The 27,622-nt window shown below is 42.9% G+C and overlaps 1 protein-coding gene across 1 annotated transcript; it reads right to left on the reverse strand.

Moving 5' to 3' along the window:
* Positions 1 to 26,164, reverse strand: CNN3 (calponin 3). The gene is made up of 7 exons (XM_082311661.1): positions 26,016 to 26,164; positions 5,261 to 5,382; positions 4,742 to 4,808; positions 3,227 to 3,364; positions 2,590 to 2,706; positions 1,693 to 1,839; positions 1 to 1,113 (listed from the first exon to the last, which is right to left on the reverse strand). Exons 1-7 carry the CDS (start codon positions 26,070 to 26,072, stop codon positions 766 to 768), a joined length of 996 nt encoding a protein of 331 aa, XP_082167787.1. The 5' UTR covers positions 26,073 to 26,164; the 3' UTR covers positions 1 to 765.
* Between the last annotated feature and the right edge of the window lie 1,458 nt (positions 26,165 to 27,622).

The following is a 27,622-nucleotide window of genomic DNA, read 5'->3' on the forward strand; positions in this document are numbered from 1 at the left end:
TACCTTTAAGAAAAAATATTTATTTATAAAAATACACTGGGATCAGTTTGAGAAGTGTGGCAATAAATACAGTTCAAGGAAGAAAAAGCATTTCTACATGGATATATTATGGCACAATAAAAGGTAAATGCACCATCAATCATGGGACTTCTGTTGGCTCAAGACTTTGTACAAGCTCCCTTTTTAGTAAGAAAACTATTTCTAAGTTTGGTCAGTGTTGATAATGGAATGAATACACAATCACAAATGCACACGTATGTCTAATGCAGGACTTACCATTAGCAAACAATACCTTAGAAACATAGTAATGATATTTAAATCACTAATGTGATGTCTTAGATTTAATTGGCAAAGACCACATGTAACTTTAAGCATGAAATTCTTTTATCTCATCTGGAAAACAGAAAAGCTGTAAATATGTAAAACGAAGGCTTAATGTGGTAGGTAAATACCTCCTTAAGTAGAGATTGTGAAAATGCATAGCTCCTTATTAAGACGACCTGGCTGTACAAGAGCACTCCCCCTTTCACAGTATTCCTTTTACTTCATATGCAGTTACTGTTTATGCTGTAGACTACAACTGTTACAGCACTAAAGGCAACTAGAGAGGGAAAGGGCAGAGAAAGGAAAAAGGAATGTATGTAAGGCAATATTTCTTTAGGTACATTAAGCATAGTGTGTAGGAAAGACAGTAACAATTCCACAAGGCTAGTTTCGTTCTTACTGAATAAAATAATGGACTAATACTGAACTTTTGATGCAAAGCTAGTAATCAATGCCCTGGTCACTGTACTGACCATGGTAATCTCTTTGATAGTCATCTTGGTACTCTCCGTGATAGTCATCGGGGTATTCTGCCTGATAATCGCTATCGCTGATTTCTGACCCGTTAGTTCCTGTTCCTTGGCTGCCGTTATGAATGACAGGTTCTGTTGGTGCAGCACAGTACTTGGGGTCATACACTTGTCGTCCAAGCCCATACACGCTCATTCCCTTCTGTGAAGCTACTTTGTTGGTACCCATTTGTAAGGAAATAGTTGAGTTATCCACAGGTTGTAATATGTGCTTCTGATCGTAGATGTCTCTCCTGGTACCTGGTGCCAGCATACCAGCCTAATAAAACAGGATTGGAGACGCTCAGTGAGAAGGTCAAGAGCTGCAATTACTACATTTATGATTACAACTAGCACACCTTACTGGAAGTGCTAGAAAGCAGGAATTAAAGCCTAACAAAACAAACCACAGCAGCATGTGTTCACTAGTAGGTAAGGGACAGAAGAAAGTCCTTGCAGAAAGGTCCAGTTTATTTCCCTCTTTGGAGAGAATATACCAAGTTTTCGGACTGAGGTAGTGCCCAGGAAGCAACTTCTTTTTTGCCCCTGCCTAGTTAGTACTGGAATGAAGTTACTGTTTTCTTCTGGTATAACACAGCTAGCCAGAAATTCTAGAAGCACCGGGCCATTCTTATGCCTTAAGATATTCAGCACAGAACACACTGGACAGTGATAAGAAATTATCACTGGATAGCGATAAGTTCTTCCATTACGGCACAAAAGCGCAGCTGAGCTGTACCCTCTCGCTGCTGCCAGTTACACTGCTACTGCAGGCAACTCTCGGACTCTCCTGTCCCACCGGGCTCTCCCGGCTGAGAGTCGTTTCACCTCGACAAGCGTCACACGCAGGCCTGCTTACCTGGCTGGCTCCTTTGTTAGTGCCCATCTGTAGGCTAATTGTCGTCTGGTCAAACGGCTTATCAGTTTGCATTTTTGGATCATAGAGGTGTCTTCTAGTTCCATAAGCAGTCATGCCTGCCTGACTGGCACACTTGTTGGTGCCCATCTTTATTGGGGGAAGGAAGAGGTGGACAGAAAAAGTGATTATTTGTACAGCAAGCACAGTCTAAGGAAACAAATATGGTTGGTAACTGCGACGGCTGACAGAAAAAGTAATTACAGTGCATGCTTTCTTCGTGTAGCTTGACCACTGCCTGTAATAAATTACCCTTTCTCTGTACCGAGCTTCGAAAGGAAAAATAAAGGCAACTGTCATCCTAAGGCATTTCAGTGACTGGCATTTGCCTAACTGCACATGCCATTAGAATGGATGTACGCATCAAAATGTAATAATTAACTTTTGCCCCAGACAGTAATGATTCAATTACACTGCTGCAACTTCTTTACCAGAGGATTTTTAAGATTTTATGCCAGTTATTTGGGGTTTTATGACTATTAAGGGAAGTGGAGAGAAAAAAGGCTTCTACCATATAAGGAGCTTTAGCTATCCAAAGACTCCTACTTTAAAACAACTTCAGGGGACAGAGATGATACTGCTAATATTAGCTGTTCCTTTCCTCCTTATCACTCTTATTGCAGATCTAAACCAAACAGAAAAACCTTCCAGGCAGTCACTTGAGCTCATTTATAAGCCAATCAACTGCTTTCAAGAACTAAAACCACACACCTCCTTCCATGACAAGAATATATTGTAATTCTGCAGCTGTTTTTGCATAAACAATATATCAGTTAATCAAAACAAGAAAGTTGTTCTCAAATGTAACAGATTAACTGCAAACTTGAGTTCCATACTTACCTGCAGGCCAATTACACTTTGACCAGCTTTTAGTTTTCCTGCATCAAAACTTCGTGCTTGTTTCTCTGCATATTTGACACCGATATCAATTGTAGTATGAAAACCTTTAGTTTTTGCCTATTTAGGGAGAGGGAAAATAGAGTATTCAGTGTTTAAAGTATATTGTCTGCTACTGGAACACTGGCTTTACGGCCCTGACCCTGGCATCCCGAGTGATGTTTAAAACAAGCGGGTTTATCTCTTACGAGAAACCCCCTGTGTCGGGGTGAGAGAAGGTAACAGCCCCCCAAGCCATTTGAAGGCGGCACTCCAAAGCTACCCAAGTATCTTGGCAGGAGGATATTCTGCAGGGATTCGTGCTCTCCTGTGAGCCTCCCCGGTTCTGTGTATGCACACGTAGCTCCAGAGCAAGGCTGTCGGCAGTCAGAAATCCTAGCTCTGAACTCCAAGCCTTCCCTGGAGGCGTGAGGTAGGACACAGCTCTCTGAAGCGCAACCTCTGCAGCACCTCAGACTCACAGTAGTATCTATCCCCTCCTGACGGGCTGCATGCTGTTTTCTGTATTTACGTGAGCGGTAAAGGTGCAATCTGGACTGGCATGTGGATTTGTGCCAATTCCAGGGGTACAAATACTTACCAGACCTGCTAGTGCCACTAGAGTAGTCTGTACTTGAGTCATATTTCCATTTTCAAAAAGATCATTTGCTTCAAAAATGTCATGTGGCTTCATGCCGTAGACTTGGATGGCTTTGATAAAATTCCCAATGTTCTCCAGCTAAACAGAAACAAAAAAGCCAGTTTTCTGCTCAGTGTTTCAATTCGGAAACTAAGTAATTTTAAAGCTTTCTGGTGTTGGTTGGTTGGTTTGTTTGTTTTGCTTGTTTTACACAAGTTCTTTGCCTTCTGCAAACTGGACAAAACAGTTGGTGTGGTTAAGAGTGACTGGTAGGAAGTTTGAAGTTATTTTTCATTAGTTTTAATACTGACTTCAGAAATCAAAGGGTTTTGTGTCATCGTGACACGACTGCCTCAACGGTGTCCCTCCCAAGAGAAATCCTAATCTAAAACCTGCTTCAAATTGGAAAATTTGACATCACGTCCATGCTATTTGAATTCAGCAATTAATAATTTTGAGTAAAATAAAAACATAACTATGTGGATAGTCAGAACATTTAACTTGGTTTGAAGGTATTATCTTGCTTACCTCCTGGGACAATTCAACAAATTCAACTAAGCTTTTGGGGTTTATTAGCACTTTTTAGCACTGTACACTGTAGAAATTGGAAAGCAAGATGGAGTACAAGGAGTAAGGACTGAATCTCATCTTTCCTTCTGAAGTTTCAAGAGGTATTAGAACTTCTTAAAAAAATAAAAGTCCTCCACCATATTTAGAAGTGTTCAATGCCAATAAAAACAAGAGGCTGACATAGCAGTATTGAGCTAGACCCAGCAACAGTAAAGGCAGTCAACTCTAACCAGCAGCCCTTCCAATGCTTGCTCTAAATGCCATGTTGCCTTTCACAGTCCCTAGTCGGGGGTAAGTGCTAGGCAGAGCACTCATAAGAATCTGGATATACTGAAATAAAATACGTACTGTACTTTGCACCACATCATTGTCTTCTGAGTGCTGTTACACAACCATTTCTTCTGAGACTGCTCAGGTCCTTTCCCTCCCTATCCTCTCCAGCTGCTTCCTCAGGAGAACACTTCATACAGTGACCCCGAATGTCCAGGTACAGGCAAGCTGTTGACCTAACACCTTGCAGCACTGCCTGGATGGAAAACTCTAGTTGTGACTTACTTAATAAAAAAGTTAACAGCTTTTTTTTTTTTAAACTCGGAAAAAGGTCTTGCTATATGGCTCTATGTTCTTCTGCCACCTGAAATTTCACCTAACAGCTAAAGTACTACTATTAAATGTTAAATACTCAACTGCCACTTATGAGCCACCTCAGCTGTAGTTGCTTTCCGTTAAATGCTGTTCACGTGTGCCGTATCCTCAACCGTTGTGTACGTATCACATAGAGAACTCGGTGCTATTAAGATTTAAAGTGTACCATATGCACAGCAAATTTGTTAATACAGAACAAAAGAACTGTTTGGGGGTTGGAGGGGTTAGAGGTGTAGTTTTGGGGGGGGTTTTTTGTTTTACCTGGTGCCAATTTAGTTTTGATTGATTAATTTTCTTCACTGATCCTGGCTGCAGCTTATTTATAAGCCTGGGGAGGTGAAAAAAAGGGAAATGCTTAAACAATAAATCTCATCCTTATACCATCTGTGCAGGCATTATATAATAGTTTCACTCATGCTTTATTAGTTGCATTAGTTTCATCAAAATGGTTAATTTTTTTTGGTTTATACAGAGTGCCTAGCTCAGACCTCAGGTCTAACAAGTCTAACAGACCATAAGATTTTTTGTGTGCCATTTGATTATCATAGAAAAGAGCTTCAACATCAAATTTAGAAATACTTAGAAGTCTTTGCTAAAATATGAAGGAGATTTAAGTTTTCATTCTTTTCCACAGTTTCAAAGAAGCTGTCTCCCACCCTAGGGTCAGCTCTCTTTAACTGTTACAGTTGATGTGTTTGAAGGGGAGTCGTCAGAAAGTCCCTCCTTAGTTCCTCAAAAGTGGAAAAGTGCTAAAAACAAGGTTACTGAATAAATGCTTACTCGCATAAGATTATGCCATCTTTTAATCCCAGTTGAAAGTTTGCACCAATGCTCAGCCCTGTCACCTCTTCTATCCAGTTACGCAGATCTTCTTCTATCTGGGGGTCATATTTCAGGGCAATCTGTAACACAAGCAGTTATAAAGTTACTTCGCGAGAGAAAACGGCAACTCTTCTCCCTCCCTCCAAATCCGTTTCAAAGAGTATGCCATAGCGTTTATCCAGTAGTTTTATTGCTGGATTTTAGACTGGATTTTAAATATCCAAGTACAGACTTAAGTTCTTTCATCCCTTTTACTATACTGTTTACGGCTTCACTAAACGTTTGTTTGCAAATAGGGCTCTGAAGCACTCACTGAAGGGTTCTCCCTCCTGTAAGAACGGCTGGAGCTTGCGGACAGCCTTTTGGCGGCTGCCGAGGAACGATGGCTTTTTTGAAAAAAATATTCTACCCTAGCTGTACTTCAGCAGAAGTACCAAAACGAAACCGTGTGTGATGAACACAAGAATCCCGAATGGCCACGCCATCAGTACTACTCCTCAGATGTATATTTCTACATGGGAAGGTATTATCTAATAGATCTGAAGTTATTCAGCTGAAGATTATGGTGGGTTTGCTTTTGTAGCTAGGTTGTGATTAATGGAGATGACCTACTAAGTTTTCCCCTTGTTGCTACAACATTATCTTGCTGGGGATTCTGGGGGTTGTGTGTGTGGCTCTTTAAAGCTTTAAGCTTTAGTAGGCCTGCTATTTCTCTTTTCTTTGGCCTTGCTGGAAAACTCTGATGGAATAAACTGTGACCTCATGTCTTAATTGCAAAGTTACCGCACTGTTACTTTAGAGAGAGAAAACCTGCAATGGTCTTTGAAGTTAAAGGCATCAAACAGAGGCCCAGGGTTGTTATTAGCAAGGTGACTTGAAACTCCTTTTCCAGATGTTCAGACTTCACTGCTCAGTGTGGCAGTGCCTGCTTCAGCCACTAGCAATCAATCCGTGTGAACGGAATGCTTAAAACCAGTAAAGGTCAACTCTCTGCCCTTCGTTCCCCTCCCCTGAAGAGACTGAAAAGCAGCTCAGACTACCTGCAGCCTAAACCTGTTACTTTTGCAATACTTTTCAATATTGGCGTGTTGGAGAAAAGGGATTATACCATTGAAAGCATTGCTACTTTTTCTGCAAACAAAAACAAGTTATCCGAGCACGAGATTTGATGGCGTCAATGAACTCCGCTAGTGCGGAGGCTGGCAACGCTTTTCTACCCTTCATTAGAAGCCGCCCCACGTGGGGCAGTGAGCAAGAGGGGGAGCGGGCAGCGACCGTGAGAAACCTGACGGGCAAGCACAGAACGTACGCGCAGTATTTCTAACTAATGGAACAGCAGCTCGGCCGCTACCAGTTACTTACAAATTCCTAACAACAAACTCATGTAAAGCGATTCACATTCAGATCAAAATGTGAATTTCAGACTTTTTACATATAGTCTTAGACTTCAGCCCAGAAAGGCCAGATACTAGCAGCTATTTATATTGCATGAGATTATAATTCCAACCTATCTGAACTACCTGGACAGAGGCAATCGCTACATTTCGGCTAGCGTTAGTAATCCCCAACTCCAAACAGACCAAACTAAAAATTACTGTATTCTGTTCTTTATTTTTCTTGTAAGAGGAATGGAAAATTCCTGTATCTCTGGCTTTACTTCAAAAACTTGGCTGAGTAATACTTATTTTCCTTAGACTATTTGTAATAGCGGTGCTATGGTGCCCCAGTTACAGATCAGGATAATGGACTAACCCGTTCTCTTATTCAGGTCTTGATTAAGGTGTAAAATTTTGTGCAATATTCTGCACAAGATAAGTACTTCAGTGCTTAGACCAATGCTGGTCTAAAAGAATCAAGATACCCCTTTTTTCCTTGAAGAAAAAAGGAAGAAAGCTCAGGTAATACTGCTTAGTGCAAAGAAAATGTCATGACGACTTTTTTTTTCCTTTGTTTTTTAATCACCCCTTTTGGATATTAGCTAGCTAAGATGAGAAGCAGACTAGGCAAGCCAGCTGAAGTTCACAGCTCCATAGGGGAAGCTGCTGTGAAGCAGCGCAACCACATTCTTCGTTTCTAGTGAAGGTGGGTAGCAGAGGGGTACCAGAAAGGTTAATGTCTTGAAAATGGTGTATGAGGAAGCTGGTTATCATCTTTCTCCTTCCTCACCTGGTGATTAGCTCAACAAACTACTGTTCATGGCTATTTTTATTTCCGATGGAAACAAGGTTTATGTGATCGCAGCCTTAATTTGTCTCCCTCAGAACATCTGGCAGAACTCAACTAGCTTGTTCAAACTTAGAGAAGAGCAGCGGTCTTGGACATGACCGAGTCAGTTATTTTGTGTAAAAGTAAGTACTTGTGCAAAGGAGAAAGATCCCAAAACACCCCCAGAAGAATGAAACATGGCCGTCATACTCTTATTACACGTTACAGAACCTACAGAGATCTTACAAAAGCTATCTCACCCACAAAATCTTACGTGACGTGTACAGATGAGACATACCGTAGATAATATGTTTTTGTACAGCAGTTCAAAAGGAAAAACAGGATTTGTAGAAAGGCCAGAACTTGGTACGTTCTGATATTCGAGTCAGAAGACAGCAGGCAACTTGGGCTCATCGTTTGTATGCTGACATGCTATGTTAAAATCAATGTTCTAACATGCATGCATGTAGGTATAGAGAGGGGTTTAAGCTAATCTCTTCCACAATTCTTTAGTTAGTTAAAAAATATAACTAACATTATGCTTTCTGAAAATTCAGGTAGTTTCTGTTTCAGTGTAGCTTAAAGAAAATGCTAAGTCATAGTTTAGCCATCCTGCAGTTGGAATTGTCTTTCTACAACTAATTTTTCTCCAACTTCATTTATTTTTAAGTACTGGTAATCACTTTTTTTTTAAAAAAGAGGAAATTAAGTCCGTGGTCATGCCATCAAGAAACACATTTTAAAGATCAGACTACCTCCTCCCTCCCCATGTTTAAAAAAAAGAAAAAAGTAAATATGGAAGCCAATAAGAGTGAGAACCCTAAGGACTTCTGCAAGTGTGGCTATTTTAATCTTTCTTGGCAAGCATATAAAAGAAAAAAAATGGCAAAAATTTTCCTCATTTAATACTAAGTGCATTCCATATTTGAGATTACAACTGAGCTGAATATTAAATTGCTACCCTCATTGCTTGGGGAACTTGGAAGTAATCGGATGGAATTTTATCACTTCTGAAAAATATTTACTTTATGTTGGAGTACTTTCACATGTGTTCAAATCTTGAGTTTTTCAAGAGGTTTTAAAGTGTCTTGGGGTATCACTACAGCGCTTATCTACAGATAGGAAGTAAAAAATGCTTATACACACAAGGAGACTTGTCTTATTGCCGCTAAAAGCATTACTATTAAATCTGCTGATTCTCTGAATTGTCTCACTACTGTACAGTTTGACTTAAATATGGTAAAGTTCTTGGTTTGATTTTTGAAACGGTGGGAAATGAGGTTACAAAAAGTGAAGTGTGGTGATAGTTTCTTTGAAAATTATACTCAATCTATCTGAAAAGCTAAAGACATGGAAACTTAAGAATCTGGCTTTAAACACATGACGAGAAGGGGTTAAAGAGGGAGAGTGACAGGTCAGGTACTACCAGAAGGGAGGCATTAGGCTTGCTCTGAATTCTTCGCTCTTTTACCCCCGATGGCACAACCAGAAGTTATGTAACACGAAGTTAGTGACTACTTCATATTTTCCGTATGTCTATCAGAGTTGTTCCAGTTTTCCTTTGATTGCTATCTACGAGGGGAAGTTGGAGGCTTTCATATAAATGAAAAAAATGTTATGGCTTTTTCCATTACTCCTAATCAACATGCCAACATTTGATCCTTTTTAAGCACTGAACTTTCATGGAAGATACTTAAATCTTACAAGTCCACAGCAAAAGCAAACATCCTCTACTAAAGATGAAAGCGGTAGCTAAGCAGCTTCGTTCAAAGTATTCATCACCAGTGCCATGAAAAAAGCTACGCTTTCAGAACAGCGTAGAAAAGATTCAATTGTAGGAATGGATATAAAGATTTCATAAAAGTTTAAAGCCAGATAGCAGGAAGCTAACTGTTAATTTCTTTGCTTTGTTCTGACAAACCTTGAAAGAGACCTAAAAAGTTGTAAATGCTACTCTTTTTGCCGGCGCTTCAGAGATACAGGTTTAATAGAAATATCTTTGAAAGGAAACTAAAGTTTACACAAGTGATGAAAATTATAGGTGATCTGAGTTTGTGGGAGGAAAAGAATAGGTGTTACTTGCCTGTTACAAGCTCTTGACTGCTAGTAACGTTTGTAATATGAAGGAGCTGTCTTTGTATTTAGTATAGAAAAAGCTACACAAAATTTGACGATTAACTGAAAGGTAATCTTTTGAATAATTTTAAGTAGAAATTTAATAGTTCTACTACAAGTAGTCTTCAGAAGACTGACAGTACATATTGCCTTGCTACTGTCAGTCACAAGTAAGAAGAGGCTGCAGAAAAATTAGGTTCATGTATTACTGTCCTTTTGGACTGGCTTCGCTTTTGATTAAAAAAAAAATTCACCTACTCCTTTTCAACTACAGCTGCATAAAATACCAGCTTTAGTTAGTTACAACTCTGCAAAATACTCCAGTTGTATCTGAAATTGTGAGGAAGGAGGCAGAAATCTGGAAAACTTCTCCACGCTACAAGAGACTATTTTGAGCTTGAGACTCTCTAATACCAGTTAATAGCACATCAAATTTGCCTTTTTCCTGAGCTTCACACACATTCATGCAATTTTAACATATTACTAAAGGACACAAATTTAAGTTCATCAGGAACTAAAACATTTCAGATGCTCGTGCTGTCTCTGTCCTGTACGGCCAGGACAAAAGACCACCTCGTTAATGATGCAGAAGAAGCAGCAAAACCCAGTTATACTAATACCAGCATTTCAGCTAAGAATCTCTTTTTTCAGTATAGTAATCTTCTATTACAGATAAATTAAAGTAAACGCTTCTTCTCTATTACTTAAAGCTGATGCACTTCAATTGTAGGGCTAGAGCTGTGTTGTCTTTGAGTGGAAGGATGGAGGGGGTAGAACTTGGGGCACCAAGAAGTCCGTTCTTCCTCTTTCTAGGCCATTCCTGCTCTAAATGCCAAGTTTCATCTTTGAATATCAGACGCAGATAATAACTAGCAGGTGATGTGATATACAGACATTTATGCCAATGTATGCCTAAGGCTAGAATCCTTGGGTTAAACTCGATTCCTCTGGCAACTTCACACCTGATTCTCACATCTTGTTCTGTTCGGGTAGGACTTTCCTGTCTGGGACCTCTTGCAGTGTAAAAACCCTCCCTCCATCTGTAGTACAAGAACAGCAGTCATCACTCTCTTTATCAAGTGCGTGGATTCCTGGAAACAAATGAAGTTATGTTGGCCAACTTCAAGGGACACAGACAGATCATTAAAGTTACTCAATGTGCCTGTAGCATGCTAAGTTTGAGTGATGATGTTAACCAGTATTTCACACCATAAATGATATCATACGGCCTTTCAATTGTCCTTTTATACTAATCTTTTCCAAATGACACAGTACACACTGTACACTAAGGGCTACATATATGCCAAATCTCCAGTTTAAGAGTTCAGCTGTCTATATTGCTGCTACTCTGGAAAAATACTGTAACAGTATCTCAAGAAAGAGTTTAAGCATGCTGCATAGCTTTTTACCAGTCACTAGCAAACAGAAAACTGAGTAAGGTAAAAACCAGGTATGGAAGATATAACTTTCAAAGTTACCCATCATGTCACAGCAGCTCGCCCTTCTTAGTTCTGACAAAACTTTTGACAAAAGCTTCAGGCTTCATGCCCCCACGGCACAGGTCAAATGTTTAACTTGCAGAACACTAAACATAAAATACTAGTAAGCATTTGAAGAAACTGCTCTCTGGTCAAAAGTTTTAACAATAAAAGCATGTGCTTGTCAACGTGAGTGAACAACAGGAACTGTGTTTGTCAACAAAACCTAAGATTTATATGCATAAAAAAATGCAGCAAAATAGGTTGCATGTTGCTGTTTTCCAAGGTAAATAAAGTACAAGGCCAGGTACAGAAAGAGAAATAGCCGGGACTTTACTCCAAGACTGTATATGAAGAGGTTACACACGTACTTCTTCACCAAAGTGAATAGGAAAATAAATAAAGCCCTAAGTTTTAGATGTTAATATTCTTCATTGGGAGAAATTTGGTGTGGCCCATATCCTTTCCTAAAGTAACACAAAGTTACTAATTTTTCAGTCAAAAAAAAAAAAAAAATCAAGTAGGGGAAGCTTACTGGGTTTCTAATAAGTATGGGAGCATGTTCATCTCATACTGAATTTAATCCAGGTCTAGCCAGGGGTTTTAATATCAATTTTACACATTTAGGTCAAACTATTGAAAACAAATAAAGATAAATAAATGAAAACTCCAGCTTTTAAGACCTAAAGTTAGTACAGTTTAAATTTTAAGCAGCAATTTGTTCCTATATCAACTTTTCAATTTTTATTAGTTTGGAACTGAGTGAAACTGAATGCTTATGGTTTTGGTGGTGCCTACTAAGGTCCTTTGCATCAAAGTAAGTACTACCCTCAGGAGTGATTTGTCTTGCAGAGGCCAAAGACACCACCGCTGGTACTTCTTTATCGTTCGCTTGGCACTAGTTTGCGATGAGATCTTTCTCCTCCCCTTTTAAAGCTTTATGATGGTATGGGGAAAGATGAAAGCATCATTATCTCCTGGTATCATCAAGGCAGAAGCTCTCGGAAGCCCTCACCCCTCGGAAGTGGGAGCGAGGTAGAGTACACGGCCAGTCCCAAATTATTCTCCAGAATTGCAGCTGCTGGCACCTGAGCTGCCCCGTTCTGTTCATCGCCTGCTATTCCAGAACACAGTTCTGAATCTCACATCTAAAATTTACACAGCAAAACATCTGCGACAAAAAAGTGTTAAGAGCTTACTGGTTATGCAAAGGACCAAGAAAAAGGCATAGAACAGTAAGTGTTCTTCTCATAAGCAGGAAGAAAGCTTTTCTAGTTTTTTTTTGGTTTTTGTTTGTTTGGGTTTTTTTTGGTAATTATGCAACTGAGTTAAAACTTTCTGGTTAAAATTCTATGGTGTAAATAGATTACTGTACATATCTAATCTTCAGCTTCAGAGATGAGGGAGAGTGACAAGGACATAATCAATATTTTTCTGCAGAACAGTTCTAGTGATCTGCCAACAGAGTGGTTATTTAGTCATAGAATAAATAAATAGCAGACCCTTTAAGTTGAGACAGAGAACCTAAGACGGGGGGAAAATACAAGGTTTTGATTTTTACTGCCAGTGGGTGAGAAGAGGGAGTGACGGGGCACCAAGGTTATTGTCAAGTGCAGCTTCTTGCCATTTGAGCTACCAACCCAATGACCTTTCATCATAAGGAGAAATTAAAATTCCCTGTTAATTTCATGTATGTTGAGGAGGACTGCGCGCAAAAGCAGCTGTCAGAGGAGGCACATTTGTGCAGGAGAAACCTAAAGGCAAAGGCAATGTAAAAAAACAGATGAAAACCAAAGGGGAAAGTACTTCAAAAATTGAAAGCCACCATTAAGTACGCCCTGGTGTTTGAACGTGTATTTTTTCCTGTCATTATGGGCTGTTGTACAGAAAGGCAGAGAACACACTGTGCTAATGCTAATATTGAAAGATCTCACCATATCCCGCTATGCTACTTAGCACAAAAATTTTATAGCTATATCCATTTTGCTTAATATTCAACAGTATTTTTTTTGTTATGTGTAGCATAATTGATAACTTGCCAACATCTCACTGTTTTCTCTGTAAATAAAAATTTAGGCTACAGTCTTTAAAGGAGGGATGGATAAGCATTAATCCAAAATTCCTGGCACTCTTCCCATAGGCACCAGTTTAAACTCTGTGAAGTAAGGACAAGCTATGCCTCAAAAGTTTCCAAGTCATCTTACAAGTAAGATACCTGTAGTCACGCGTGGCGTTTGTGGCCAGATCAGCAGGCTGGAAGAACTAAGCGTTCTACTCCCTGCCTGCCCAGTATGATTTTGTGACAGCTCGCAAACTATTCAAGAAGCAAACGCCGCGCTCTCTTCCCTCGGAGCGCGCTAACAGCTCAGATGTACGCCTGCCCTTGGACTGAGCACCGCTTCCCGCCCGTTCTCGGCAGCTGTGCTACTGCAACGCTCCCGCCCGTTCGCATCTGTTCTCTCAGTTTTTCTCACAGATCTTGTTATCGTTTCTTGTCATAGTCACAGTTTTCTGCCTTATAACTCCAATTCTCCTTAGTCATCAGCTTCCACTTTCAGCTGTAGCGCCTTCTGGTCCTGCCACCATACATTATACTTCTTGATACTGAGTCCCTTTGCGCTGTATCTTTAGTCCGTATATTGCTGAACAGTTTAAATTTCTTCGCAGAACATGGTTTCAGTAATATTCACTACCTATTACTTGAAATCATTGCTGTTTGCATTTAAAAAAACCACTGGGATATGAAGTTTCTTCCAACTAAGGCAGTGCTGATCCAACCCGGTGCACAAAAGCCTGTTACTCCCTGAGGAGAACAGATTCTCCTTGGTTTGAAACCCATCCCCAGTATGACTGGCTTGAGCTCTGGTACGACACAGCAAATCTGGGCAGGCTCTGACATCACTAGCAGTGACGTCGTCTGAAACAACGTGCTGAGCGCTGCGCTGAAAATACTGGTAACCTGCTGTACTGACAGACTTCGGTGATACCTAGTTGCGGTTGTGGGGAAAAGAAAATATAATCTAACAGAACAATCTGGTGCATAAGCAGGGGGAAAAAAAAAAAAAATCTGAAAACAACCTAGTTTTCCTCGTAGCAACCCAGGAAGCATCTCCTGAGACAACTTCTACCGTAACTCTGGTGGAACGGCAGTTCTTAAAGGCTAGACTGAGCCTGCAAACAGAAATGGTAGCATTGATGCTTATTGTATCTTTCTGAGCATACTTTTCTAATCTATTGCTACTACAGCAATCTCAGAAATTATATACTCTTTCAAGTTTATTTATTTTTCTCCCTCAATAGAACAGCTTTTAAAATATGTCATGTTACAAGCAAACTGTATTGTCACTCTGTAGCCTTTCCCCAAGGCCCAACTGTGTTAAGTCTTCCAACTTCACCTTCTGAATAGGACCACAAAATCTGATTATTTTAGTCTGAGTCTCTCTCTACACCTTTTTTCTTCTCTTCAAACCCTCTTCACTTCCCAACAACAGAGATTGTGTTTTACAGCCGCAAGTGGCTAATTAGTAACTCAGACATACCTTTCAAAAAAGTTAGCTAAAGAAAACTGAAGTCTGTCGATGCAAGCTTTGCTAAGTGCTACGCAAAACGCACATTCCCTCTGCCTCTCCAGCAAAGGCACAGTCCATGCTGCATTTTCTCAGTACCTTCTTCAAAGGTAAACCTCAAGGCTCTGCTGCTTTCGCACCTCTTTTGCCCCCACCCGATAAGCTCAGACGCTTGACTGTTCGCTGTTACTTGTGATCCTAGGCATAGGCTTGACTGAAAAACGAACCAGATGACACGCCAGGTCCCAAGGTACCAGGCATTTCCCAGTGCTCAGTGTTTCCCACTGCCTGCTCTGATCGTATCTGGCTGCCTGTCGGCCTGCTCTGATTTAATTCCATGAACTCACATTAGCTGAACAGGCTAATTGAGGTGCCAGTGATAAGTATTCATAAGGAAAATACAGATTTCTCTTATTCTTACCACCGCTTCATCCTTGCACAAAACGATTCAATCTGTGTTTTTCGTAATTTAAGTGAAAGACGTGATTTCTTGAGAAGCTCCTTAGCTTCTACCAGATAGCAAAGTCTGCCCTAAATTCATCTTTCATACAGGCAGTAGATCAAAATCTCCAAATTCACACATGGCACATTTTTCTGTTTGAGGTAATTTTCCCCATATCCAGTTTTCTTAGCAGAAGCACAAGAAATGCAGATTTCACACCCTAAGCTTTAGAAGGTCTTGCCTATCAGCTGCTTCATGCTATTGTTCTGCTTTACCACCACCAAGAAAATTGGAAGAATGAATTCAGCACAAAGAATGAAACACAGCAATCTGCTTCTGCTGCTCCCTGCCCTCCACCCTCCCACCCCCTTCCCCGGTGTATCTCTGACCAGTTAAAGTTCAGTAGATGATACACGATGTTAATTGTATCCCAGGAAACATCCAACAATATTTTGGATATGGCCACCCAGGCAAGTTGTGCTTTAACCACATAAGAGTTATAAGAAGAATATGATCTACAATTAACATAATATTTTAAAAAAGTGATGATGATAAACACATTAGAAAATGCGTACTTAATTTTGTAACAATATCCATCTTTAAAGGCCTGCAATTGAAATTTAAAAGATTACTGAAGAAAGTCTAAGAAAAGTAAGACAAGAGTATTTGAAATTTACACAGCTCCTATAGGCAGTTCTATACAAATCATAAAATCCGTATAGCAGACAGCTGGACAGATTTTTTTAAGGAGTTTATGATTAGATGAACTTTTAGCTCAACTTTTTATTTAATAAAAATGTAGTTTAAGTTACATAAAAATCAAGCCATAAGCCTGCTGTACTGAAGTTTATAATGAGTACGAACGGAAGTACTACTGTTAAAGTAGGAAAGACAGTCACACTCCTAAGTAAGAGGTTCTGGTTAAACACCCTGTAGTAACTTCTAAACCTGGTTAAACACCCTGTAGTAACTTCTAAACCAACATTTTTCAGCAATTAGGCAAGTGCAGGAAGAACAGTGAGCACTGCTGGGGCGGGTAGGGGACGCACAGGTACACTGCATCCCAACCTCTGGATACCACAGGGCGGGTTGTAGTCTCTCTACACCGCACACCTGAATTCACTGTAGGTTTGAAATACACAAGCAGCAGTATGTGTGGGCAACGCTGTATCGCAAATCAAGTGTGAGAGAGGTCTCAATCCTCAATTATTTAAGGTTCCATTATTCTTCTGTCGAACAAAATGCTCGGGTGCCCCAGCTGAACTCTAACTTTGTTAATTACATTTTGTTCCAATTCTTTCATCCATTCAAAGACCAGTTCTTTATCTCTGATGTTTAATCTCACAGCTTTTTTGTTAATTCTTTTTATTAAAACCTGCTAGATTCTTTACATAGAAGTACCTTTCCATATCACAAACATTTTCATGCCATCATTTATTAATGATAAAGGATGCTATCAAGACAGACCATAGAAAAAGGCAATAGTCTTTATTTTCTTAGAAAGTTACTTGTACTTTTTACTTTTATTGGGGCACAATTAATACAATGATGTCAGCAAGGTAAGGGGACAGCTTATTGCAAAAATAAGCAAAGAACATTTAGTCTTAGAACACTAGGTATGTGTCTGAACTACATATGCTTCATTGGCTTAACACTGTATTGACCTTCAGATAAAATATATAATGTAACTTTAAATTGGTCCCCCGCGCTGTGTTATAACGTTAACCAAAGAGTGGCAGCTCAGGCAGTGGGAACCTCAACAGAAGCCACAGCGCAGGTCCTGCTGCTCAGTGCCTGCTGGCCTGAGCTCAGGGTTGTGCTCCATCCATGCTCAGCACCGAAGGGAAATGTCCTGGTGGGGCCCTCATTAGCAGCAAGGTAAGAGCTGGCTTTCACCATGAACATCTGAATATTCCCAAATCCCTCCCCAAATGCAGGTGTCTGTTATGCCTTACCTTTTGCTGGCAAGGCTTCTAGTGTTTAGTCACTTGATTAGGGACAACAGAAAAATACTTTTCAATTAAATTACTCTTATTCAGGCAAAACCAGGAATACTAAGATAATGCTCTCTGCCTAGAAATAAGAGGCTGTAGTAGTGGAAATATCAACAGGAAAGCAAAATAACAGGAGAGCTTTCTTAGCAGGAAAGCAAAGTAAGTTTTTATAGTAGTAACGTCCAGTTTTACTCTGGGAACAGCCACGGTCCGAGCATGCAAAGCAGGGTAGGAAGATTTGTTTAGAATCCATCTATAATTCAGCCAGCTAGGCCTTGACGCAGTGACCAGACCCCAGCTTCATGAAAGCATTTCAGAACAGCAAGGAAACTAAGGCAAGCAAGTGCAGAAATATTTAGGTTTTGCCTAAATCTAGGGGAAGACTTGGTGTTCAAGTCCTGCAGGGTGTATGCACAAGGTGTATTCACCCAAATACACAAGGTGTATTTGCCCAAAACTAGGGGAAGACTTGGTGTTCAAGTCCTGCAGGGTGTATGCGCAAGGCACGTACAGTTTCACTTCACTATACCTCTTAAGGATTACTCTATAACCGAAAGGATGTCTACCAAAATGAAGTCCTCAAGAAAAATCCTGTTTAGACCCCAGAAGACCAGGTGAAGACTGGAAGGCAAGCAGCAAAGCCATCGAATGGTTAAAGTCCAGCTTCCAGGAGGGAGCGAAGATCAGTGACCAGAGGCAGTTCAGACTCCCCAGGCTTAAAGCAGGCTTGGCCCAGCGGCTGGGACTGGGCAGGGCAGTTTGGTGGGAGTCCAAGCAGGGCACCAGACCGTGGCTGTGACAGCAGCACTTCACGCCTCGCTGTAAGGGTCTTCTCTTACTGCCAGCTCCTCCGGTGTGACTAACGCCTTCAAGTCTTTGTAATTTATACATCCAGAATCATATCTGCTTCAGGTAAGAGACGGTTTTATATAAGCAACAAGAAGTTTAATTATGTCTCCCTTCCTAATATCTACTAAACTCTGCACTAGTTTAAGGAGGAGGAAAAAAAAGAAAAAAGGGGGGGGGGGAAGTTTGTTGAGGGGTTTTGGGGTTTGTTTTTTTGGTTTTTTTTGTTTTTTAAAGAAAAAAATCCCAAACATAGAACCACCCACGTGAAGAAAGTCAAAACTGTTTTCTCAAAACCCACTGTAATTCAATCCCAAATAGAAACAACAACATAAGTTACTCTGAGGCATTACTGCAAAACCAAAAACATTTACCCAAAAGAGAGTATTTGCTGTTGAAGAAGGCTATACAAGTTAACAGTTGTTTAGAATCAGATACTTACAAAAAGCATTTTTAAGCAAGAGAGTCCCTCTTAAAGAAAAAAGGATTTTCACATGATCTCACTTAGAAAAAATCTGTTTCAAATTGCCCTACGTGTCCTGGCCTCGAGCCCGTTTTTACTGAAGGCCTTTCCTGCACAGTTCCATAGGGGATGGGAATCTCTACAAAGTTTGCCTTAAAAGGATGTGTCAGATGCACAGTGTATACAGTGTTACGTAGCTACAGAAGCTAACAATTCTGAGTACAGAGAAGTTTCTATCCTTTATTCTCCAAGGCAAATTATAAATTATTCGGAGGCAAGAAAAAGCCTCCAAATTAATGTTATTACCAAAAAAGCCGAGGTAAGGAAAAAAAAAAAAATCACTGATGTGCCATTATCCCAAAACAACGCATGCATGCATCCATCCATCTATCTTTTAAGGGTATTGACTCAGCAAGAGGAATACAATAGGTATTTTTCTCTAAATTTTAAACTAAGTCTAACTCTGAAACCACACAAAGAGCACATTCATCTGTACATTTTAGAAAAGCAAGCCATACTGTAATGCAAATTAAACTTCTTATTTTCCGAGACTACTAATCCCATTTAATCGTCATGACTCTGTCAAACTCAATTTGCTTTCTTCAGAGGTGTTCTGGCCATAGGAGGTATACTGTGAGCTGGCACGTAAAGGATGCAAGACTTGATACTTATCCCACACCCTTAAACATTAACCTCAGCAGGTTTTATGTTTTTCTATCGCCAGTAAAAGTTTTACGAAAAGTTTATTAATCCACCAGAAACAAGGTCGCTATAATACATGTTATAAATTCACTGAAAGTGCTTTAAATTTCAAAGTGCAGACAGCGTCATTCCTAAGGTTAAACATAACAGAAGTTTACAGCAAACATCCTCAGTCTTAATTTACTCAGGCATCACGCTTTGCTGGCGGCAGCACTGGCAGTTTCTGTCTGTGCTGTCCTTGTGCATGCACAGGAGCAGACTGGTCTAGTGCTCCACCTCTGCTTTGATGTTCACAAGGCAGCAGTAGCTAATCCCGGCTACACCATGCCATTCATCACCTTCCTCCTAAAAAAAATGGTGTCAGCCAAGAGACAGAACTGGAAATTGCATCCCTCCCGCAGGGCTTAACACGGGGCAGTGATACGTGTCTCGCGGTTCAAGAATGGCTGTGCCCTGTTCCAAGTGACAGTTTTGAGATATGTGAGGACTCCAAAAGACAGCTGTCAACCTGGCAATGACACGTCAAGGTTTACCGGGGATTTAAACCATTGAGAAAAAGAAATTAACTCCTGTGTCAGTGGTTTACAACTGCCAGATGTCACTAGGGTAGCCACTTTCACAGGTTTGTTTCATTTTACCTACTTGGGGGCTACCGAAGGCAAGTCCCCTCCTTCGTGGGCTTGGGCAAGTGCACAGGGCAGGCAATGCGTGGCTGACAAACACAGGAGGCTTTCAGCAGATGGCAGGGGTGTTAACATCCCGGTTGCTGGCAAGGGAACTACTTCCATGGCAAATTACTTGCTTCTGCTTACCATAAAAAGAGATGTATCACAGGTATGAACTGCCAGCTCAATGCTACATAGGTTGCATCACCATTAGTTTGCACCTGTTAGTAGATCTACTTATTACTGCTGTAGTTTTAATACTTCTATTGAAGTAGCCACAGAATTGGAAACCTATACCTGATACAGGCTGAAGAGAGCAGACCTGTCCTGAGATAGATAGTACCAATGCAAGAGGAAAATAGATTAGACACATAGAGGTAGAATCATAGAATGGTTTGGGTTGGAAGAGACCTTAAAGATCATCTATGCCATGGTGGGGGGGACACCTTCCACTAGACCAGGTTGCTCAAGAGATAGAGCAGACACACTGAGGTAGACGGTAAAGGATGAAGATGAATGCAGACGCTGCAGTTAAGATTCTCCACTGCTGGAATACCTTCCTCCTTTAAAAAAAAAAAAAAATCTAACCAAAACATGTAGCTATTGATTAGGGCTACTGCATTAATACCACTTCTCAACTAGTATGAGAACTCTTCACACACAGGATCTTACACTAGGAGAATACAAATTAACAGGTTACTACAGCTTCATAAAGCTAGTGTTTCACTGGGTTTCTTTAAAAAAAATCCTCTGCAAATTTCCAGCAGAAGGCTAAACTCATGTTTCCGCAACCGAGGTGGCAAACGCATTCTCAGAAGCGTAAGCAGCTTCTGCCCAGAATAGAAACACCGCAGGATTTGGAAGTGGAGGGAAGCATGCAGCAGCATCCTTTTCTAGGAAGTGGTGTTGAACCCAAGTTACTGAAATTCCGTATTGTCAGTCAAGGGAAAGCTAAGGATCAGAAAGAAGTAACCAGCAGGGATATTGTAAATAAGTTGGAGAATTCTCATCATTTGGTTGCTGATACGTTAAAAAAAAGCATCTCAAGACTAACTGAAATAATACAAGTTTTCATTGTTTATATCACTAATGTGTTTTAAATGATACATGTAGTTCTTGTGCCAAACATTGATTGACTCTAAGTTTAGCTATGGAATTATTCCACTGTCAGATTTATGTTTTGTGGACAGTTTTGCTGCTGACTCAGTTATCAAAACTGTACCGTTAAGTACTATTTTCTTATGTTTAATGCATTCTGTGCATCTAGTTGATAGATTTCTTGACTAAACCTATAGCAGAAGTTTTCAGTCAGCATTTCGTTCATCTCTGTGTATTACAATTATAAAGGAGGTTCGGGAACAGCTATTAAAAAAGTAGGATGCTTGAAGATTAACACACTGAGAGATTTCTGGAAGACAATAAATATAAAAGACAAAGTTACAAAGTTGTTCATTTGAACTGCAGATCTGTTACTAAAGCCTGGATCCAGCTGGAAAAAAAGTCACAGTTCTTTGGAAAAAATACAGAAATTGGACACAAAGAGAAAAGTTTCAGTGCTATGCACATTGAAACTGATATTTAGCTAGTAATTGTTAACTTCAAGAGCTATGATCAACTATGCGAAATCATGAATTAATCGGAGCAAACTGAAGCTCAATGCTCAATACCTTTCTGCTGCTTCCTCTCCAACTTCCTTTGTAAAATCTCAGGGTATGTATTTCCATTATAATACTTCTGACAAACTCAAAATATTGGATTTCTAATTTACTCTCCAAGCAATGAACTTAAGATTTGTATCATGGAAAAGGTCACACAAGCTGATTTTATTTTAAACTAAACACCTGAATTTAATTTAAAACTTGTATATTAAAAATATTACTTCTTTAAAAGCCATATAGACTTCTGTGTACAAGACAATTGGGACTGCAGAAATCCTGCACTGTCAGTTATCATCGCAGAAGATATCCACCTGTGCTCTCAAAGCGTAAGTTCTCATTGCCTTTATCCAATGCAGTCTTAATTTTATTAGATCCCTTTAGACAACATTAATAGAAGTATTTTATCACCGGCAAACATTCTTACATAAGGGTCATAAAATTCAGTGAACAAACCTAAAGGTTTGCTACAGGAAAACAGTCGTCTGGAAGCGTGGAAGGGTAAAACAAGTATATAGTAGGAAGAGTTACATTTTAAGAAGGAAAAGGGTATTATTACTGTTTTGAAAGGAGGGGTGAGAAAGAGGAAGGAGAGGGCCTAACAGCCCAACTACAGGCAGCCAAAACTTATTCTAGTTCTTAAATCACTAATTGAAAAATCTGAACGTTAATGATTCAAATCTGGTTCCCAGCTAAAAGCATTCATAAATGTAATAAGGCCCAGGTAATTTCTGGATAAAGAAATTAAATCTGTTTATTTGGCCTGTAGCGAGTGAAATACAGTACAAGAATTTTCTCCTCAGCAGTTTCAGGAGGAACACAATAATCGTACCTAGGACTGGTTAGTATTATTCACCACAGACTTCATCTCGTTTTCATTAATTTGTATTTGCCCTCGAGAAGGAAAGCAGGAAGTACCACTGACCTCCTGCACACTTGCAAAATAGGAGATATTTTGTTTACAGGCTCCATTTGTCTACCAGCCTCCAGTTTAAAAAGTTTGTTTCCCTTCCTCTTCCATACCACTAGCGCTTCACCTTTCAGGGTGGCAGCTGCAGGGACAGACTATCTCACCTCAGTCACCCTGATGTCTTTAAAAAGTTTGGAAAATGGTACTGACCAGTGCCAGCTTCCTGGCAGAGGGATGGCGTGGAAGGAAGGTCAGAGACTAGAGACAAGACACAGGGTAACCACATGCTGTGCAAGGTTTAACTCCCCATACAGACCATACTTCTGCCCATCCTTCCTTTCACATGGAGACGACACTGGCGGTGTATCAAACATCGGAGGGGGAAGAAGATAAATGCCTGCCTGATACAAATACCATTTCCACGGGAAGGGTGGAGTCACTAGGAAGCAGCTGAATGAACTGGAACTGCTGCTTCTCCTGCCTGGTGTTCCCGTTCGCCCCACACCTTATGCAGTGAGACAAGGGAACAAAAGCTGCTGCCAATTTCTTACCTACCTCAGTTGTAAATCAGAAACAAATATAACATTAGTTTGTAGCTTTATCTAATTGCATCATCACGTCAAGCTATGCTAGCCTCACGTACTGCAGAACTCTCCCATTGCTTAAGAAGAAAATTATTTATTGCCTGCAGAAGAAACTATCCATTCCAATCAGCTTAAAGAGCTCCTCACTGAATATTTGTTTTGGATCAAGTATCTTCTGTGATCTCAAGTAAACAGGGAATCAGCTTCAAAGGGATGACACTCGTTTGACTACCTACACATTTCTCATGCAGACAAGTTTCCTTACAGCTGGGAACCAGTACACAAATTCCATCCTTTCTTTGCAGGAACGAGGAAGAGAGATCCATAACAGAGACCAGGCACCTTATCAGTGTGAACTAAGGTAAGGAGCAAAACAAGAGAAGGGTGGAGCCTCAAAAGGACAAAAAAAAAAAAAAAAAAAAAAGAAAAAGCCCTAAACACCAAAGCAAACAAAGATTTTTAAGCTTAGAGGGGAATCTCGAACATCAATTGAACAAAATTCTTATAAAGCATCAGGACATGTTATATTCATCTATTCAAATACCATAGCAAACAAAAGGTCTCTCTGAACACTAATACAATGCCAAATGAGAAAATAAAGACTAAAAACAAAAGCAAGAGACTTTTCTGTCCAGCACAGCTGGGCCCTCAGGCAGCATAGCTATCAACACGTCTGTTTTCTGCAGAAGAACACTGCTTGGGGATTAGCACTCAAAATTTCAAACAAGGGCATCTAACATTCACCATTATTCAAGCAGGGAGGTACCACAGCTACTTACAAACATTACACCAACACCACGCTAAAAAAAAAAATCCGTAACACAATAGTCTGCACGAAGCTCAGTGTTTTAGAAAGTGTGATTAAGATCAGTACCAAAAAACAGTCCACCAAGAGCTGGAAACTAAACCTTGTTCTTCAAAACTTTATGAGACAGAAGGATCTGGAAAAAGGAATTTCTGATCTTTACAGAGACATTATTCTCTGATCCTCTAGAATTATACAGGGGAAGCAGACACATATCTAATGCACACACCCATGCAAGATACTAGATAGGAGGTACGCAATATATCTGTCTATAACATAATTGCTTTGAAATTTAATCTCTTACGGTAAGAGCAACACTCTCAAAGTTCAAAGCCGTATCTTTTGCTGGAGGTTTTTTTTCTTGTTCATTTGTTTTGTTTTGTTTTGTTTTTAAAAGGAGATGAGTTCATTTCTCTTTGGCGCATTTGAATATTTTTTTATGGCACTGCTGCATTGACATTTCCAAGGACTGCAGCGCAAGCCTGCATACAAGTAAACTGACGCTGCGACAGGACATCCATCCCTCCGCAATATTTTCATTGAAGGAAGCAGAGAAAGTGAGTGAAATAACAGACACTCAGCAAGATAAAGTAGAAGGCCCTTTGCATAAAGGCGTGAAATACTCCCGTTTCAAACCCTCTGTTAGTGCACGGGCTTGGAACAGTTCCTCTCAGGAGGCCCTAAGGAAGCTGATGCCAATAAGAAACTGAAAGATAGAACAAAGAACTTCTTCCCATCTTGTCCCCACAGCAGGATCACTGTTAAGCCTATAGGATTGTCAATATTTTTTTAAATTAGAAGAGCATTTACTTTCTTCCTAATTCACACGCAATAATACACAACATGTTTTATTGTCTTTTTTTAGACTGTAACGGTGTAGATAAATCACTAAGCTCAGACGCTGGAAGCAATCGTTCTGGAAGACATTTGGTTACATGATGTCATCAAACTTTGCAGCAGAACCCCACAACCATCCTGAGAAAGCCAATAAAGAGAAAAAAAAAAAAAAGTATATTTTGTAAAGTTTCCAACATATTAACTTAAGACTTTCTGCATAAATGACTATGTTTAAAGCAAACTACTTTTCTCCCTCCTCCCCCTTCTACTCAGCCACAAGTAAAACAGGATTTGGGGATTTGCTGAAGCCTGAAACCAGACATGCGTGTGAAATAACCAGTTATTAAATACCACGTTTAGAATTTAAGCCTGGGAATAACGACACGGAGCACCAACTTATCCCTAGTTGTTTACCGGCGTGATTTTTATTGCAAAGGTTCTTCCCCTTGCCAGGCAGTTGCGCGCCGCGAGGGAACAGCGCGCGTAACAGGACGCTAACAGAAGCACCTTTTGTTCCACAGAACATGAGAAAAATCAAGGACAAGTCAGAGCACCTCAGCAGAACAATGCACAAAAGGCGCACACCTCTCCGGCAGCAAAGGCCCGGCGACTGTCAGCGGTGACTTTTGTTGCCGCTTTAAACGCGAGCACCGGGCGCTGTGACGAGCCCCCGTTGTCACAGCAGCAACCGCGCGGCGCTCCCCCTTGCCGGAGGCGCTCTCGGCAGGGCGCAGAGCTCCGGGAAGGCCCCGCCGGGCCGGGGACAGACGGACGGACGGACCGGCGGAGCGACCACTCCCCCCCTCGGCGCGGGGCCGGGCGCCCCCGCGCGCCTTTGTGCGCCCCCGGCGGGCGGGGCGGGGCGGGGCCGGGCCGGGCAGACAATGCGCGGTCTGTGCGGGGCCCACGCCGATTGGCCGAGCGCCGCCCGTGCCCATGATGTCATGCGGCTGGAATGCGCCGCGCGGGCGGCCGGGACGCGCCGCTCGTCTCATCAGCTCCGCTCCGCTCCGCTCGCTGCGGCGCGGGACGGCTGCGCCCTGCCCCGGCGGGGACGGCGCTGCCCGCCGCTCCCAGCCGCTCCGCCGGCCGCGGCGGGGGCTGGGGGCGGCTGCGGGCCCCAGCGCCGCGCCCCGCCCGGTCCCGGGGACAGCGCCCGCGGCGGGAGGGGGTCGTCCGGCGCCAGGGCTGCGGGCGCGGGCAGGTGCAGCCCCGGGCGGGAGGCAGCGCGGGTCCGCCCGGCGCTCGCAACGCTGTCCGGTCCCCGCCGCGGCAGCAAGCTCCCCGAGCGGCGCCGCGGAGGACGGCGCTGTCGCGGGGCCGGCGGCGGGAGCATCCTTCCCGCGCCACCCCCGCCGGGAGCCGGAGACAGCGAAGCCCCGCGTCGCGCCCAGTCCCGCCCCGGCGCAGACAAAGCCCGGTCGAGCCCCCCGCCGCCGCCCGTACCTTGTTCTTGACCTCGGCGGAGAGCCCGTAGGAGGGCCCCTTGTTGAAGTGGGTCATGTCGGCGGTCTCCCCGCTGCCTGGGGGCGCTGGTCGCAGGCGCTGGCGGCGGCTCCGGGCTGAGGCGAGAGTCCGCCCGCGGCCGCGGAAAGTTCCAGTCCCTCCCTCGCGGCCCGGCCCCGCCGCCCTTGGAGCCGCCCGGGAGCCAATGGGAGCGCGGGGCTGCGGCCGCCCCGCCTGGCGCCGCCCCCCGCCCCGCCGCCGGGTGCCGCCCGGGGGGTCCGGGCCGGGGCGGGGGAACGTCAGCGGGAAGGAATCCGCCGCCGCCGCGGGCCGCCGCGGGGAGCCGCCGCCGGGAGCCGCCGCGGAATGCGCCGCCGCGGGCGGGGGGGGTCGCGGTGAGGGACCGGCGGCCTCAGGGTGGACCCCCCGCCCCCGCCGGGAGGCGATGGGAAGCCCCCGCCCGGCCGGGATGACGGCGCCGGCAAAGCAGCTGAGGAGCCGGGCGGTCGGGGAGGACGATGGCGGCTCAGCCCCCGGCCCGGCCCGGACGGCGGGAGACCGGGGGCTCCCGCCCGCCGCCGGAGAGGAGGGCTCGGCGGGCGCGGCCCGGGGGGTGACCGGCCGCGGGAAGGGCTGACTGCTGGGCCAGGCCCGGGCCGCTCACGCAGACCGCTGTTGTGCGCGGCCTGATGGCTTGCGCTACTTTGAAATTCCTTTAAAAAGTTACAGCATCCCTTTGAACTTTGAAAAACGCTGGGAGGCAGCGCGAAGGCGGGAGGGAAACAGCGCAGAAGTGGCCGCCGTGGGATGGCGGTGGAGCGGGACGGCGGGGCCCCCCCGAGCCCGCGGCTCCTCCGCACCGCCCGCCGCGGGTCCCCCCGTTCCCCTCCCGCGTCCAGGCACGGATGAGCCGCGGCAGGGCTGCGCTGGCGGCGGCTGGGGCGGGCCGCGGCCGGCTTCGGCGCTGAAGCCGCTCGGGACAGAGAGCACGGAGTCAACGCTGGCTTGGTTGAGTGAAGTGCTGACCCGCAGCTACAGAACTGCCTTTCCTTCAGTGCTACTGTAACCCCGGGCACACAAAGTAACCTTGCACATACAGTTAAATTTTAACAAATTCGAGAAAGAAAAAAAAAAAAAAAATCAGAAGATGATCCGCTGATAGGACGAGTTGGGTAAGGAACAGCCTGGCTGCTGAGGCTGTGGCCCACCCAGCCACCTACGTGATATCCCCCAGAAATAACTGGTCTCTGCTCCCATTTCATAGTAAAAATTCAGGACTAAGCGTCTGGTCTAACTCCGGTTGAAAGGAACGGGGCTTTTGCGGCAGGAGCCCCGTCGGGCTGTAACAGTCCTGAGGGAATCGCAGGGCAGCCAGGAGGCTGGTTTATACTGTGGTGCTGTGGATCAGCTCAGCTTAAACCGCTCCACCGCTGCACAGCCTCTAACGAAAACAGCCAGGGCTGTTCCTAATTAAAGGAAGCAGAACTGCCTGAACTACCCATTGGGAAAAGGAAACTGTGCAAGAGAGGCAGGAAACTGAAGAATGGGGTGAGGGAAATGGCGGTTCACATAAACATAATGAAAGTTCATTAGTTTTCAGACATTCA

Source organism: Platalea leucorodia (genome assembly GCF_965183815.1).
Source record: "Platalea leucorodia genome assembly, chromosome: 5".
NCBI classification, from domain to species: Eukaryota; Metazoa; Chordata; class Aves; order Pelecaniformes; family Threskiornithidae; genus Platalea; species Platalea leucorodia.

Excerpts from the sequence above, each read along its gene's own strand:
- CNN3 (XM_082311661.1), bottom strand. The coding sequence starts at position 26,072 with ATGACCCACTTCAACAAGGGGCCCTCCTACGGGCTCTCCGCCGAGGTC. Across the intron at positions 2,707-3,226 it reads TAGTGGCACTAGCAGGTCTG|GCAAAAACTAAAGGTTTTCA; the intron begins GTAAGTATTTGT and ends CTCCCTAAATAG. Across the intron at positions 1,840-2,589 it reads AAAGTGTAATTGGCCTGCAG|ATGGGCACCAACAAGTGTGC; the intron begins GTAAGTATGGAA and ends CCCCCAATAAAG.